The sequence below is a fragment of the Accipiter gentilis genome, chromosome 7 (assembly GCF_929443795.1).
Source record: "Accipiter gentilis chromosome 7, bAccGen1.1, whole genome shotgun sequence".
NCBI lineage: Eukaryota > Metazoa > Chordata > Aves > Accipitriformes > Accipitridae > Astur > Astur gentilis.
Window position 1 is genome coordinate 9,850,902 of NC_064886.1, and position 16,475 is coordinate 9,867,376.

Sequence of the window (16,475 nt, forward strand, 5' to 3'; positions counted from 1 at the left end):
GGGTCACTCTTGTGCTCGCCACCGTGTGCCTTATATTGCCTTCTGGCAGCTCATCCTTCTCCCCCACACAAACGTGCTGCCCCCGCGATTGCACAAGATCCACTTTAGCATCCTTCTGCAGCGGCTGGGGAGGAAAGGACTCTGCGAAAGTCCATCCTCCAGCACGGACGGCCCTTCTGATTAGCTGACAGCTCATGAACGCTGACCCAATTCATGGCCCTGATGGGATCCCAAACAGGGGGAGTATCTGCAAAATCCCTGGGGAATCTGGGGTTTTGGGCATCCAACTGTTTTTGTGGTACCTGCTTTTGACGCAGCAATAACAGCAGATACCACAGTAGCACATGTGAAGGCCAGATAACTGTGTGTACTAGATACACGCAGTTTTGCAACCACAATGTACATTTGCTTCGGCTGTTTTTTTAAAGACTTCTGACATTTAAGATCTGGTCAGAAGTACTAGTGAGAGATGGAGGGATGAGGGCTTGGTCTTACCAGCTTTGCTTGGGAAACAGTAACCAGCTGTGAATAGCAGTAATCACTCAAAGTGATGCTTCTTGATATACATTGACTATACTCCATACATCCTCAGAGCTTTAATTGCTACAGTCACCATAACACAGCAGTAAATGTGAACATCCATCCATCTAGGTTTTTTCCTAACCACAACGAAAACCAGAAAACAAGTATTTAGCACCTGACCCTGCTTACAGCCTAATGAACTACTAATTTAAAAAAAAAAAAAAAAAGCCTCCTGTCATCTCCTGCTGCCAACTTTTGGGTGAGAATGAATATCTGCTTTCCATTATGTGTGTTTTACAAAGCAATTAACTGGGACAGAAGCTTGCACAGACTCACTTAGCGATGCAAAGGCAGTGCAGCAGCCCCCAGGCTTAGAAAGCAACAAAGGAAAAGGATGAGGAGGGCTCTTTGGGTTGTTTTTTTCAAAGAGTGAAGCTCGTGGGTTTAAGAGCCTTGTGATCTCCGAGGGCCTGGTGGCAAAGCGTTCCTGTGGCGGGCAGGCTTTGGCTGCTTCCTCCTCATTTTGCCCCAAAATTCTTCTGGACGGAGGGGGCTGCCACCAGAAACGCGCCCTCTCCCCGGGCGGCAGCGGGCCGGCTGTGGGGAGCTTCCAGCCAGCGGGATGGGCTCCTAAGGAGCCTCGGGGGGCTGCCCGGGGCCTGGGGGTGGCCTGCGGCCTTGGGGAGGGGGGCGGGGGGAGGCTCTGGGAGATGCCGGGGGAGGGCCGGGGGAGGCAGCAGGCCCCAGCCGCGGCCCCAAGCCGCCTGTGCGGCGGCCGTTGCCATGGTGCGCGGGCCCGGCGGAGGCGGTGAGGCCGGGGGAGGCGGCGGCGGAGGGAGAGGGAGGGCAGGGGAGCAGCAGCTGCAGCCTAGCTGGCCTTGAGAACTGTGGGGCTGAAGGGGCGGCGGGGGCGGGAGAGTGTCGGGGTGGTGCGGAGGCCGGGGAGCGGTGCTGGGCCCCGCGACGCCCCCCTCCCGCTGCCCACCCCGTGCAAGGCCTGTGCCTCCCTTCTCGCTGTCTGCTCCTCGCGAGGTCAGCCCGACCGCAGGGAAGGGGAAACAAGCAGCCCCCGACCTCCCTGAGGTGTAAATAAATAATATAAGCGGCCCTCTGCCCTTGGAGGCTGCTGACTCTGCGGCGAAACGTCCCCTTCCCTTCAAGGCCGCTGAGCAGCCGGCCAGGCTCCGTGCAGCCCGCTGGCTCTGGCGTGGGCCACCGGCAGGTGCCCAGCGGCTTTCCAGAGCTGCTTCCCGGCCAGCAGCAGCCCAGGCAGGACGGAGGACGTGGCATTTATGCAAGTACATGAACTGGGGGGACAATGTGGGGATGTGCTGTGCCCTGCCAAGGCAGGCTCCCCCGTTCTGCCATCTGCCCTGCGCTCAAGGGTGTCCAGGAACATGCAGCCACTTATTTACTAAGCCCAACCCAAACTCAAATTCAGTGCTCACCCTTTACTGTCACACTTCTGGCTGCCTCAGCCATGCTCATACACTAAATCACTGTGGCCAGCATGCGAGTGTTTCTGTGTTGCTGTGTATCTGGGTTCCAGGCCTGAATTCACCCTGGTGCGTGCATTTCTGTAGTGCCCCAGAGGAGGCAGAATGGAGGTCCTGGAGGAGAAGGAGGAAGAGGAGCAAACAGAAGGAGAAGAGCTGAAGGCTTTGGAGACAAGTGATAACCTCCAGGATGTGGAGATGAAGGTGTCTATGGAGCAAGTCTGCATCCCAAGTGATGTACCGTAAGTCACGTATGTCTGTCAGTTACTGGGATGAGCAGAGATGGTCCTTTTGGGCTTCATGGGGAGATTGTACATGTGTGGATGGCACGTGTGGTCCCCTTGCACAGCAAAGGGACCTGGTGTGTTTGTCCAAGAGTGGGCACGTGTGAGTAAGATAAGATAACTCACTTCATTGTACATTCATTCCATGCTGTCTCATGACACTATATAAAGATCCCCTGAGCCTCTGTGTATATGTCAGCTTGCCATCACTCCAGAGGAGCTTGGCTATATCAAAATCATGTTGTTGGATATGATCCTCATTTTTGCCCTGGGAAACAGGGAGCCCCTGCCATGTTTTGATAGCTGGTCATCTTGCCCAGATTGCTCCTGGCTTATTACCTGTGTCTGTCTGCCTCCTTCTACCCTGTAAGTGATTTTGACTGGAGCTCCATTGACACATCCCAGTTACCGTCCTCATACAAGACAAATTCCCCGAAGGAAAAGAAGCTGCTGCACATCGCTAACCATTTCCTCCAGCAGTACACTCACCTCTGCCCCGACCGCAAGCCGCTCTTCCTCCACCCAGTCAACGAGTGTGGTGTGGAGGTATGGGGTGGTGTGGGGCTGGGCCATAGCACAGGGGGCACTCAGGTTCCATAGTGTCGAATGCTGGGGAAGGACAGCAGCCCTTCCTGCCCTCCTTTCTGACCAAAGGGAATGGGAACCCATTTGCTGTGCCCACAGCACCCTGAGCAGGCACACAGCACCCTGGGAACACCCCACCTGTCCAAATCCACAAGCATGTTGTACCTCGCACATGGTGGTGGTGCCATGTAGGCTGCAGGCAGCTCGCAGCCCTGCAGCATGATGCTTAGGAAACAGGAAAGACCACAGAAACATAAAGGAAAGTAAAAGAAACACATGAAATAGCTAAAGCTCAGGCTCAGTCACAGATATGGAGTCTGGATCCAGCGTTAGGTCTTATTCTGAACTTCACAGAAGTTACAGGGAAGGAAGTAAATGTGGAAGTTTGTGGTCTGGTTTTGTTTAGGACTGGGCCCAAGCTGCAGAACTGTTGTCTAGTTCTGGACCTGATGCTCCCCAGGCATCTGAAATGGCTACTTTGGACCAGCTTTCCCCAACATTTATTATATGATTAACATGCAAGGCAAAAAATCCTGGAGGATGTAAAAGCTGGAGAGGGCAGTAGCTATTTGTCTTGCTTGAAAACTAAGAGAACAACTGGCTCGCATCTGTAATGTGTCTGAGATGAGCTTCAAGGTTTAGCCACAGACAAATAGATGGCCTTTCAACCCCATGCAGTTTCTGTCTCGGAACAGATGAGGAGCATTACTGATGCTGTTGATATGCTCTAGGGAGGTCCTGAATGTGAGCTGCAACATCCAGGGGCAGTCTGAAGGTGGCTTTGGAGAGGACACTCTGCCAGGCATCTCTTGGCTAACCAAAGTCCTCTTGTGGCCCTACAGAAGTTTGTGAGCACAACAATAAGGCCAACACTGCTGCCTTATACAGAGCTGTACCACTGGGATGGCTGTGCCAGCTTCGTCTCCGATTACCTCACCATGGAGCCCCTCAAGTCTCCTATCACACCGGTAAGAAAGGGGCTGCAGTCCCATCAGAAACATAATGGAGGTGACAGAAGGGCCTCTCAGCAGTACACAATGTGGAAACCCCAGTGGCTGGGATTACAAAGGTCTTTGACTCCTACATCATCCCCTCATTACTTAGGCAACCCCCCAGTTTTCCCAGGCCCTGTGTGCTCTGGACTGACCCGTAATCCCAGTACATGTACGGTGTTGTACCTGTCAAGCAATTAAGCACCATTTCTACAAGATTGGGCCTGACCCCAAATGTCACCCCATATGACCAGCTGGTCTGCTGTGGGTTGCAACGGCTGACAAGCTTCCCCTCTAAAGGCCAAGATGCCTTGGAACAAAGGAGCATATAAAGCCCAGGGGATGATGCTTGACCTCAGTGACCCATTCCTAGGGGCTTTAGACATTTCTATCCCAATTTTCAGGATATTTTGGGGTGGCTGAAGGGAGATTTCTAGACTGACAAGAAGGGGTGATGCCAGAGTTTGGGCAAGTTCTTGGCTGGTGTGAATCAGCTAAGGCAAGGGGAGCACACTCTGCTAGCAAAGACTGCTGATGCCCTGCAGAGTGCCCCAAACATTCTCCACCAGCTTCATGCTGGCCAAGCATGTCTCAGGAGTTCCAGGGTCTCAAGAGGAACTCTGGCACTTTGCGACCACAGAGTCTGTCTCTCCATTTAGCAGACAGAGACTGCCTTGATCACCTAAGGTGATGTCTGAGATCTGGGAGCAGATTATGTAGAAACTCTCTATATGCAGTATGTGCATATTGATCCCTTTGCTTGCTCACTGGTGAGGGCCAGAAGGGAATATGTTCCCTCCTTTGAACTATAATTTAGCTTATGTGTCTTTTGCTTTGAAATACTGCAGGCAGACCAGCTAGAGACGGAGGTAAGCCCCACTCCAGAGTTGTGGTTAGTGTTAGGTTTTCAGCAATTTGATGAGCTTTCCTGCCCATCTCTCCCTATGGTTAAATTTCTCACCAGATTTGGTGTCAGAATTTCCCCACATCACTTTGGAGGGGACTTTTTGTGTCTGTGGCTTGTATAGGAATTTTATGTAACAGATTCCCTATGGGTGCAGAGCCCAGGGACATGGGCAATGTCCTCTCTCTCTCTCTCTCTCTCTCTGCCTGGTGCATGTTTCAGCTTCACAAGACAAACACTGTGAACATGCATCTCTCTCTTTCAAGCCTAGTTCGCTCTATTCCCCAACCACCATCCTGAAATACCAGAAAGGGAACTGCTTTGACTTCAGCGTGCTGCTGTGCTCCATGCTAATCGGGGCTGGGTATGATGCCTACTGTGTGCACGGGTATGCCACCCACGAGATATGCAGCCTGGATGAGACTCTGAAGCTGTGCCCACTGCTCAGGAAGCCACAGGAGGTAAGACGTACAGTGAGTGGGCAGGGAGAAGCCCCACATGCATGCTCAGCCTGTTCATTTCCAGTGAGCTCCAGAGTTGAGCTAGGGGGAACAGCTTCAGGTCTAGGTTTCAGTCTGTACCAAGCAGGGGCCTCACCAAAGGGATCTTTTGAGTGATTTTCCACAGTTCCTTAAGAGGCCTCTTTGGCTTCACTGTATTCCTGCTCACCGGGTCCAATACTGCAAACTGCCAAGGGCTGGAAACTGGGAGGTACCTGTAAGCCACACATTTTCTCCCTTCTCTTGATCTCTGCTGGGTTTCAAATACCCTGCTTTTGTGGAGGCAGGTACCAAAAGAGGGGATGAAGAAGAAGTCCAACAAGTATAGAGTTAAGCCCCCACCAGACCTGCAGAGCAAGTTTGAACTTCAGCAGGAGGCCAAGAAGGCAGCAGAAACTGAAGCTGCTCAAAAGAACAAGGAAAGAGAAGAGAAGGTCACGGTGAGTTAGTGAGGTCCACCTCACTGTAAACTCCGGGAGCAAGAGCTGAGACACGGGTAATGGCTGACCAAAGAAAGGAGGTCACCACCCTCTGCCATGAAGTATGACACAACCCTAATCATGGCCATGATCACTTGGCCTCTGGGAACACAGTGTGTGCTGGCACAGGAATATGTATTGGGTATGTACTACCTCACTCTTCTGAAGAGTGTTAAGGGCCTGGAGATCTTTAGAAATGGGCAGAGGAGAGAATAAGATTGCCACCGGGTTGGACTAAAGAGGCAATAAAATGGCAATAATTACTGCTCTGTCCTCTGTGCTACAGGAAGTGGAAAAGCCCAAGCGTGACCCTTTGTATGGCTTACGGGTGCACGCATGGGTTTTGGTTCTGTCTGGGAAGAGGGAGGTTCCTGAGACCTTCTTCATCAACCCCTTCACGGGAAACAGCCACAGCACCATGGATGAGCACTTCCTTGGGATTGAGAGTGTCTGGAACCACAGGAACTACTGGGTGAACATGCAGGACTGCTGGAACGGCTGCAAGGTAACAAGCCCTTAAGCATCCTGTGCCTGGGAGGGACAGTTGGGCTAACCTGAGTCCTGGGGAAGTCCAAGATCAGCAGTGATCCCAGTTGCCACTTACCATTCCCTGTGTTAGCTCTGGTGATGTTGCTCAGATTACATAGACTCTGGAACTGCTCCAGGACATCCTAGACCCTGAGCTAGCAAATTAAACCCCTGCAGTGCTAGAATATCAGCTTTTAAGGCTGGCTGAATGCTCATTCTCTCAAACAGCTTTTAAGGCAGAGGGTGTTTTGAGCCTGTCAGGCATGGCTCAAGGCAGGAAAGATTTTGATTAGGCTCTTCCCACAACTCAGCTACTCCCCAGCTGATACAAAGTCAGGGAGGCAAGGATCTGAGTTAGAGCAACTTGACATTGGGGCCATGCATGGCCCAAGGAAGTATGCAGAAGCATTTCCAGCAACTTCTTCTCATCTGCGGCAGAAGCACCATGAGGAAAGGGGTCTGCAGCCCTCTAGGCGCAGGGGCAGTCTTTGGGGTCCCACCAACCAGCCAAGGGTCTGACAAGACCACCTCAGTGACATCCAGGGTCTGTCTAGAATCCTTTAACTCTCTGACACCCAGGCAGGTCCAGAGCACCTCAAACGTGCAGGAGCAGCATTCAGTTTAGTGTCAGGCCCTTGAGACTGCCCTGTAGTTCAGTGGGTTTCTTCCGTGTGGCCTAGGATCTTGTCTTTGACTTGGGTGACGCTATCCGCTGGGAAATTATGCTTTCAAGAATCAACAAGCCTCTTCAGCTGCTCTCAGATGCTGAGGAGGAAAAGGAATTATCTGACAGAGACACGGATGACATGGTGAGTGACCCAAATGATGGCTCTCATGCAGTGAGGATGCTGTATTGAACTGGTGTGTTTGCAGGCCTGCCTGCCTGCCTGCTGCCCTCTCCAGGTCAGATCACTGTTGCTTTAGCTAGGTTTTGGTTGGCACTTTAGATTCCTTCTCAATCTTGAATAGTTCTGATGCTTTTTGAAGCAGGAGCCCAACTGGTACTTCTGGTGTCCTGAGTGGCTATAGGGATCTCTGTAGGCCTCCAGTGCATTGACCTTTGGGATGAAATAATTTAAAAAAATAAAATCCAAACTGAATTTTTTCTGGACACTCTTTCGCTGCTGGTTGGCACCCTGCTCTCCTGGCTGCTAGGTGGAGTTGCCAACCAAATGTAGAAGTGTACGTACTCTAATATACCAAAAAATGTTGTGTACTGGAAGCAAAAAATGGTATGCTGTCCTGGTGGTGGCAGAATGTAGCATGATAAAGCAGGCATTGTACCAGCACAGCAGGATAGAGGAACACCAATAACAGTACATTCCCTCCTGTTATCTACTCTCCTCAGCCTGTGCCCGTAAACATGAAGCAAAGCGCCCTCCATAGTCTACATAAAACAAGCTCATCATTGGTTTGAATGATGATTGTCACATTCGTCCCCTGTCCAGCATGAGTGTTAGCTGGAAGATCATTTCATCAGGCTTGAGTAGGGGTGTACTAGTGAGAGTGGGGGGATGCAATAAAGCTCTCCTTCCACGTGAACTGCAGCGTGCTGTTTGCCTCTGTCCTCAGGCTGTGTGTGACTGACACAGGTCTCGTAACTGCGCTACTGTGTTCCCCAGGACCAGCGCAGCCTTGCACGAGCTGAGCTCTGATTGCTGCACCACATTATCAAGAACCAAAATGCCTCCTGGCACAGTAAGAGAACCTGCCAAAAATGCAAATCTCTGCTTCTGTTTCAGCAGGAAAAGGGGGAAGAAGACATGAGTTTTGACATGCCACCATCGTGGGTAGCCCCAATTCAGATATCTCCCAGAGGTATGTATTCTTCCTTTGCCTTTTGCTTGCCCCCCAGCTAACCTTTTAGTAGATTTGGGACATTTGTTTATCTTACTCAAGAATTCTCCCTTCAGGATGGACAAGGTACAGCAGTGAAGGGCAGTAGATGAAGGCAGCAACAGCTATTCGTTTGAATGCCTGCCCTCAGTGCACTGTCTCATCCTGGGTGGGAGCCCCCCAGCAGACAGACAGACACACACACAGTGTTTTCCTGCCAGCTGAATGATTTTGCCTGGGATGGACTTTCTATTACCACTATGCACAAGGGACTGCCCCTGCATTATTAAATACCTCTTTTGGGAGAGAAAAGAGTTATTATACTATAACATTAAAGCACAACAGGCAGAGTCTGAACAGCTTTACTGGCAGCTGAACGCAATCAATAACTGCACGGTTTCCCTTAGACCATGGTTTTCTCCCTCTTGAATTAATCAATTTTTTTGACACCTCTCTTGCCCACTGCAGAGTTTGAGACCCGCTGTTCCCAGGGGAGGAAGGTGATCCTGTACAAGAAAGCAAAACTGGAGAAATGGGCACCATACCTGAATGGAAATGGGCTGGTGAAACGCCTCACTGTCTACGCAGACTTAGACTGTAAGAGGGATGAGTGAACACACTCGATGCAGTGAACAAACACAGCCTGGGGTGTGCTGATGGGAAGGGGGAGGTGGTCCCCTTTCTGCCAGAGTGTCTCTCGTGCTTTCTTATCCTCCTTTCACATTTGTGGGGGACTTAGCTACCACATCTTCAAATGCTTCATCTCGCTCCCTGTCTGACAAGCCCCAGAACTTCCCAGCATTGTTAGGGGGTTCCTCCAAGAGTTTTAATCTGTTTTACACCCCAGCAGTGAGGCTGTTCAGTGTCGCAGGTCAGCTGCTTGGATTTTCGGTGTCCAGAGAAATGGAAGACTGGTTTGAATTGATCCAACAGTATCATTATTCCCATTGGTCTCGACAGGAGCCATAAAAAGGGGCAGCTACAGACTGTGGATATTTCTGTACTGGAAAGCATTATTCTTCAACAGCTGGTCCAGGAAACTACAGATTCCTAACTGGACATACAGTGTCCTGTCCTCATCGCTCTTGGGTAGTGTAATGCCCCTATCTCATTTCCCTTCCCTCCTGACACTATCATTAAGTATTTGGGATGGAATTTCTCTTGCCTAGCCATAGCCATCCGCCATGCCACCTTCTCTCCCTGAGCTGATTGCTTTAGTTCTTGTTGATGGAGAGGAATAAACCCTCTTAAGGTGTAATTCATCTACTCAAATGTAGACTAGGATTCATCTACAAAATGCCCCTGTGCACAGGGCCAATTCCAGTGACTACATGTTGTCTACTGCAGCTGTATCAGGAGCACAAGGTGCTTGCACAGCCACTGAGAGCTCATCAGATGAATCTTGCCACCTCCAACACAGTGATGTATGGTTGTGAAACGGTTTGTCTCCTGCCAGGTACTGAAGTAGTAGAGGTGAGGGAGTGGTTCAGAAACCGAGAAGACATGTTGGATATGAGAGAAGTGAATAAACAGACACAGCTGACCACAGAATACTTCAGCCCGGGACACCTCCTTGGTCTTAAAGGTATTCTAGCTCATCTGGGCAGCGACTGCAGCTGATGGGACTTATGTGAATCTCTTCTAGCAGTGGCAAAAGTTGGGGGGGCAGCAAACTTCTGGATGAATTGCCTAGATAAATAATGTGGTCTCCAGTGGAGAGTAGAGAATTGGGTTATTGTCTTCCAGTCCTGGACAGTGTTCCCCCTCCAGCATAACGGAAGAAAAATACATACTTATCACATATATAGGGTGATATAATTTACTTTTACTGGTAGACGTGGTAGAGGTAGAAACTTTCTCCTTAGGATTATGTTCAGTCTCTCAGTGTTGTGCAGCTGGGGGAGAGAAAGTCCTGCATCAGATCTGTTGCTAAAGCAGTATTTCACCCCAAGAGGCTGCGCCCATTCCTGGTTTGGGAAGAGCAGGATCCAGGCTCCACTTGCTACTGCCTTATTGTGTAAGGAAGGCAGTGGCCTTGCAAAGCTGTCCTGCCGTCCTCAGGCTGTGGCACATTGATACACAGCAGTGAGGAGATAACATTCCCCTCTTACACTCTTACATACATTTGATTTATTGGTCATTGAAGAAAATGAGACTTTTCTGGACATGCTTGTGTTCACCATATTACGGTTGCTAACTCTGAAAATGTATGTATTCTCTCTTATGTCCTTAGCTCACACATATACGTCACTGGAACCAGAGACTGAACATACAATGGAGTTTTACAACGAGGCGCGAGTCGATGGCCTCCAGAAACGTGTTGAAAATGATACCAAGATGACGGAGTACTTTGTGGGGCGGGATGACTTCCTGCATGTTCGGCACATGGAGTTTGGCAAAAGAGGAAAGAAAATACACTTGGCTAGCACTAGAACTGACATTAACTCCCGGCCTATAGTGGTATGGCCAAAGCAGGAACAGAAAAATATCTGTCACTGTGATATTTATACTATGCAAAACATACTGCCTAGGGCTTTAGGTTCATTTTCAGTGGGCACAGCCAAGGCAAATCTCCAGATGGGATGTCCAAGCCTTGTTCAGCTGCTGTGTCTCACAGTTGCTTGCCTGACAGAGAGCTACAGTGTGACCAGTTGTCACAAACTGCATTGAGCAGCTACAATGAAACTAGGAAACCAAGACTTAGAAAATGCATGTCAGAGGAAAGAAAAAAAAGCTTGACTATGATTTTGGAATGAAATTTTTACAAGACTCAAAACTAGTCAAATGGTTTAATGATGAAGTGTCCTATCACTGATTTGTTACAAGCAGGTAATCTACCTCTTCCTCTAGTCAGGACTGATTTGCAGAACAGAAGAGGGAGGAAATACGACATCTGGCAGTATGGCTCAGATGATTCACCTGCCAAGACAGAGCCATGCAGTGGCCTGCCTTTGGACCAGCACCCAACATGCTCCTTTTTCCTTCCCTATATTGAGGAATATGGGAAACTCTTGTGCTCCAAAATACCTTGCTTCCTGCAGTTCCCTTGGGCAGGGATGCATCCCAAGCTAACTTTTGAGCTTGGAGAGCATACTCAGCTCCACAAATAGGACACCTCTGTATTGCTTCATGCAGCTTTGTACTTTTTTTCTCAGGCAGAGGAAAGAACAGTAGGACCATGGGCCAAGAGATGCCATTGTATTCCAGGCAGAAAAGCCCAATTTTAACCTTGGGTTTTGACCCAACTATGCAAATCTTGCCAGTTTTATGTTGTCTAACCTGCTTCCATCTCTTTTTTTTTTTTTCCCCCACTCCCATTAGCAAATCAAGGAGTGTTTTCACAGAAACCTAGAAAAGCCTGCTGATGAAGATGTAGCAGAACGTATCTTTCTGATCACAGAGGAGACAATCCATCTGACATACCACCTCAAGGATAAATACATTACTGCCTCAAAGAAGGATTTCTTCAAAGCAGCAGACAGGGATAGGAAAGGAAATGAAATCATCATGACCCCAGAAATGTGCATCACATACCAGGTATGGAGAAAAACTACTTATATCTTGAAGTTTTTCTAGATCACAAGACACAAAGGGAAGGTGAAATGTCAGTGGAAGAACCACAAGCATGACATATTCCATGCTGTCCCTCTGCTCCATTTGCATCCCTCCCTCACAGACAGCCTCCAAGGCTGACAATGCGAATGCCCCTGGAGATGCACTGCCATGCTGGAAGTGACTGGGCATGCAGGACATAGTGTAGCATGAAAGGCTTGCTCTGGCTGTGCCTGAGGTCATCTTCCCAGACTTGGTCATCAGGCAATGTAGACGCAGCCACTGGGATCCTGCAAGATGCTCGTTCAGTAGTTGTTGGGCTCAGTCCTGTGGATTCATGGCAGGGAAGCTGAAATTTCCTCTGCTATTCTCTCTTGAAGAAGAGGCTACAGCAGAAAAGCAGGAGCAGACATCCTGGGTTCTAGCTCCAATTCTGCCGTGGACTTCTTGGGTCACATCATTGCTTAAATCTCCCAGAGCTTGCCCTGCAGACTCAGAGCAAGATGCTGAGGCTTATTGCATTGCTGATAGATAGATAGCCTTAAATAAAAGATGTTCCCAAAAAAAGTGGAGTGCTGTCATTAAGCCAAATTCTCTCATTCGGGGCTCAGGGTCACTCCACTAACATCATTGATGTGAGCTTGTAACCAGGGGCAAAAGTCTGCCAGTAAATTCTGCAGTGATGCTGCACGATTACACTTAGGAAAATCAAAAAGAGATTGCAAATACAGGATTATTTAATGTTATGCACATTTTTTTAAAGTTTCTATTTCCCATTGGGGAGAATACACAGAACACAATTGCTGGAGTGCCATCCTTTCATCTCTAACCCTGCAAAACCAGTTCCAACCATGTAACAGCGGCATCAGCAAAGTGTGAAATGTGCCATCTGGCTCACATTACTGATGGATTCAAAATCAAAATGAAGTCTAATAAACTGTTGACCATGGATTAGATGTTTCAGTGACGGAAATCAGTGTCACTATTGACTATAGCAGAATTGTGCCAGTTTCTGTTAGCAGAGTACCTGGTCCGTGCACCCAGAGCAAGCTACTGTCTTTCACTAGCTTCTCTGCTTCCAGGCGGGGTCCTCTGAAAAAGACAAGAAGCTGCTCCATCTGTACAAAGCATTGCAGCAGCTAACAGAGGAAGAGAAACAGCTGAAGCAACAAGTCCGGCAATCTGAAGCAGAGGTAACAGGGAGGTGTCCACACTGTGTCAAAGTTGGTCAGGCATGGAACCAGTTTCAGCTGACTGGTTGCCAAAGCATCCTCAGCATAAACTGTGATAACAATAAAACTCTAGTGTCACAAAGCTGGTCTCCATGCTGAATGATCAAGCTTGCAACTCAGCCGTTGTTCTTACTCTTCATTCTCTGGGGGGAAGACAGTTTTGGAGAGCAAATGACAGCATATGAATTGGGGCATCTGGAAACATGTCCGCCTTTTGCCTGGGAATGAGACCAAAAAGAAAGGATATTGTATGTAATGTTGTATCTAGTTGCTAGGCATTTCCAGGAAGTCCCATCTGAAATACTGAAGTGACTTTTTGTGGGAGCAACTGTAGGGAAATACTTCATAAAATACATTGCTTGTACTGCTAATCACACTGTGACTGGTGTAACAAATCCATGTTCTTAGAAGTCTTTGTAATTACCTCATGATAAATCCAACCATTCAGCAGATGGAGACAAAGCTATTGGATTTTATTATTTTTTTAATGTTTTTGTGAGGAAGAGGAACCCCTGAAGGAGCTGGAGAGGGAATACTCAACTATATTAGCCCAGAATATTAGTAGTAATTAAGAACAAGATTGCAAAAGTCCATTTTTTTTTCCAGAAATTTGAAGCTAGTTCACTGTGACCTCATGAACTACCTTGCCAAATTTCTCAGTCTTGATGTATCAATGGACAAAATATTCACATTGCTTGTGCTGTATATCCAGTTAAGACAAACAATAAGCCAAAGCTATCGGTGCAATTTCAAAAGTAGTGGCAAGACTGTGACTCCAGAAGAGCTTTCCTAACAGATAATATAAATAATTGTGTTAAAGAATTTGATACAGAACAGCAGTCTTAAAATAAGACTGCTATCAGCTTGATGTGTCAGCAGGATATCAACATATTTGTATAGATCTTCTATATTTAACCTTAAGCTACGGTTCTTGTATGCAGTATCTGCTCTGTTAGCAGGTCAAGCATGTAAAAGTACTGTCATTTTGTGGGAAAGCTGAGGGGTCTTTCTTCTGATTTTTTTGGAAGGTGTTAAATATTTTGAAGATCCGTGAGAATGAAGAAACTGATGTTAAATTGACAGTTTCAATTTATAATACAGAGAGGAATGAAAAGAGAAGACAACAGTATGAAGCCATGGTAGGTAGACTTCATTAATCTAGTATTTATTACATGTACACAAAGAAATCCAGAGTAAGCTTCTTCTCTCTGAGGAATTATCTCTGAAGAGCTTTAGTATCATTAAAATATACTGGGCCAAATTCCTAGCAGGTGTAAGTCAGCACAGCTTCAGTTGACTTCCCATGAAAATATAACATGATCATGCTATGACCTTCTGACTTTCTGGAAAAACTCACATCACAAAGAAAGATTATTGTTTTATTTTGTTTAGTTAATAAAGAAAATAATTAACAAGGATTAGTTGATAATAGGGATTATGGGGGGAGTATGATAATGGATTCCAAGCTGCATCTTTCTAGCCAGGGCTTATTTTGTTAGGCAAATATGCACTTCTTTGTGTGATATGCATCAGTTGTTTTCTTGGTTTTCATTATTACTTGCAAAACCAATTTTGTTCCAGGATCTCTGTTGAGGAATTAATACCTTATGAATGTTCTGGACAAATAAAAAAAAGATTCAAGAATAATTACTTGCAATTTTTCAAGATCTCCAAGATGCTTCCTGTAAATGGTTTTTAGACACAGCTTTCCTGCATGGAGAGGTTATAAAAGGTGATATTAGGTTTTACATGCCAAACTTCTGGCGTGAAACACAAGCAGGAGCAAAGATGCGAGAACCAGCTATTTGCCAGCCTACAAGCTGGTATCACTCGAAATACCCCATCTTAATCTCTTTCTGTCCAAATACAAATGCATTTTATAGAGCCCTTCTTGCACCTCAGTGGATAACATGTTTTGTGTAAGAGGCATCTCTACAATCAAGGAAATCAGGAGAAATGTTAAAAAGTACAATAGAAAATAAATTACAGAATAAAAACCACATTAGGAAAGTGTTGGTATGCAAAGCTAATGCAAAGCAGTAGTTTTGATTAAACTATAGGAAAAAGAAACATTATTTCCTCTCGGGGGTAGGGAGTGGAGGAGTTTTGGCCTTTGCTTTTGTTTTGCTTTATCACAGGGTGTTTGGGGAAGCAGGTAAATGGGACCATGACTCTCTCTGTCCTTTCCCCTCCAGAAGAACACAATGGAGGATGAGCTTCTGGGACAAGAGGAACAGGATCTGGATTACTTGGCACCTTTCCTTATTCAAATTGGCCACAGAAAGAAAATGACCAAGGGGCAGGCCCTTCGTGTCAGAGATGACTGCCTGACTGATTTGAAGCATCGTCTCATTGATAAAGCTAACATCATCCAGGCTCGCTTTGAAAAGGTATTCCCAGCCTTGCTCCAGGATGTGCATGTTACTGGAGTCTCTTCTGCACTGACGGGAGGTTAACACACATCTCATTGTGACAGCAGGCAAGAAACAAACCTCCTTTGATTACTTAGAGAGCCATAAACATGCCTGTATGGTTTGTTTTTTTGTCATTAGTGTGTGAAGATCAAAGAACAAAATAGCTCCAGGGTAAAGTTTAGTCCCTATCTCAATCAGAGCTGATTTGATTCTCCAGTGCTTCTTGAGTACAGTGAGGCAACACGTTCAGGTTTTGCTGCCTCTCTCTCTTCCACATATTTTGATTCCCCTTGTTTTCTTGTTCTGTGAGACCTCATCTCAAACTTATTGCCTCCTATGAAAATAAACCAGCTCCGATTTGTGGTTTCCTTCCTCTTGGCTCCCTGAACTTTCAGTTGCACTTTTGCGTGCCTTTGTTCCTCACTCTCCCTGACTTCTATTTGCTCGCTCCCCTCACAGGCAGTGGAAGAGCTGCAGAAGAAGGACCAGTGGTTTCAGGAAAATCACAATCAGCTCAGCGCAGAGGAGGAGGATGACTTCCTCACCTGTTGCTCTGAAATTGCGTTTCGTATCCACATTTTAGCACTGAGACTCAACAGGTATTGGGAATGACTGCCTAAGTAGCGTCCAGGGGTGGTCTATAAGTAAGCCCCCCGGGAACTTGGCACAGAAGCTATTTTGTAAAATACTCTACTTGATATCCTGCTGCAGTTTTCCTCTGATATCCCCCTTCTTGTTCTAGGGAAAAGCAGACAGCGCCGCAGAAATACCTTGCTCTTGAAGAGAAACTGCGCAAGGATCCTCGCCTAGCTGAGTACCTTGGACATGCCTGATTTCTTTATTCCTTTGCACCAGACACTGGAAATCGGTGCTGAAGCCTGTTAGAAGCAGCCTGAAAAAAACATGGAAAGGTTTTCCTATTTGCCTGCAGTAAATCTTTCATTATCATCAGATTCATGGAGATTTTAATGAACTTGTAGCATTCCACTCTCTTTCTTTTCCCTCTTTTGTTTTAAGGCCTATCTACAATTACATCAATTGTCCTCTTACACAATTTCCTCACGTTTAAAACTGAAGTCTGAATGAGACCTTAGCTTTAAGGTCTGCCTCTGAAGTTGCTACAAATTATGCATGCTGTATTGCAGGGCTTT

The 16,475-nt window shown here is 47.2% G+C and overlaps 1 protein-coding gene across 1 annotated transcript; it reads left to right on the forward strand.

The window, feature by feature from the left end:
* The first annotated feature begins 1,260 nt into the window (after positions 1 to 1,260).
* Positions 1,261 to 16,475, forward strand: DRC7 (dynein regulatory complex subunit 7). Its single transcript, XM_049805584.1, has 18 exons — positions 1,261 to 1,330; positions 2,106 to 2,260; positions 2,674 to 2,848; positions 3,730 to 3,855; positions 5,050 to 5,244; positions 5,571 to 5,723; positions 6,049 to 6,267; positions 6,971 to 7,099; positions 8,033 to 8,108; positions 8,595 to 8,723; positions 9,583 to 9,711; positions 10,360 to 10,586; positions 11,448 to 11,663; positions 12,761 to 12,871; positions 13,939 to 14,049; positions 15,106 to 15,300; positions 15,784 to 15,923; positions 16,067 to 16,475. The coding sequence occupies exons 2-18, from the start codon at positions 2,124 to 2,126 to the stop codon at positions 16,155 to 16,157; spliced, it is 2,559 nt and encodes an 852-aa protein (XP_049661541.1). The 5' UTR covers positions 1,261 to 1,330; positions 2,106 to 2,123; the 3' UTR covers positions 16,158 to 16,475.

Excerpts from the sequence above, each read along its gene's own strand:
- DRC7 (XM_049805584.1), top strand. The coding sequence starts at position 2,124 with ATGGAGGTCCTGGAGGAGAAGGAGGAAGAGGAGCAAACAGAAGGAGAA. Across the intron at positions 10,587-11,447 it reads TTAACTCCCGGCCTATAGTG|CAAATCAAGGAGTGTTTTCA; the intron begins GTATGGCCAAAG and ends CACTCCCATTAG. Across the intron at positions 14,050-15,105 it reads GACAACAGTATGAAGCCATG|AAGAACACAATGGAGGATGA; the intron begins GTAGGTAGACTT and ends TTTCCCCTCCAG.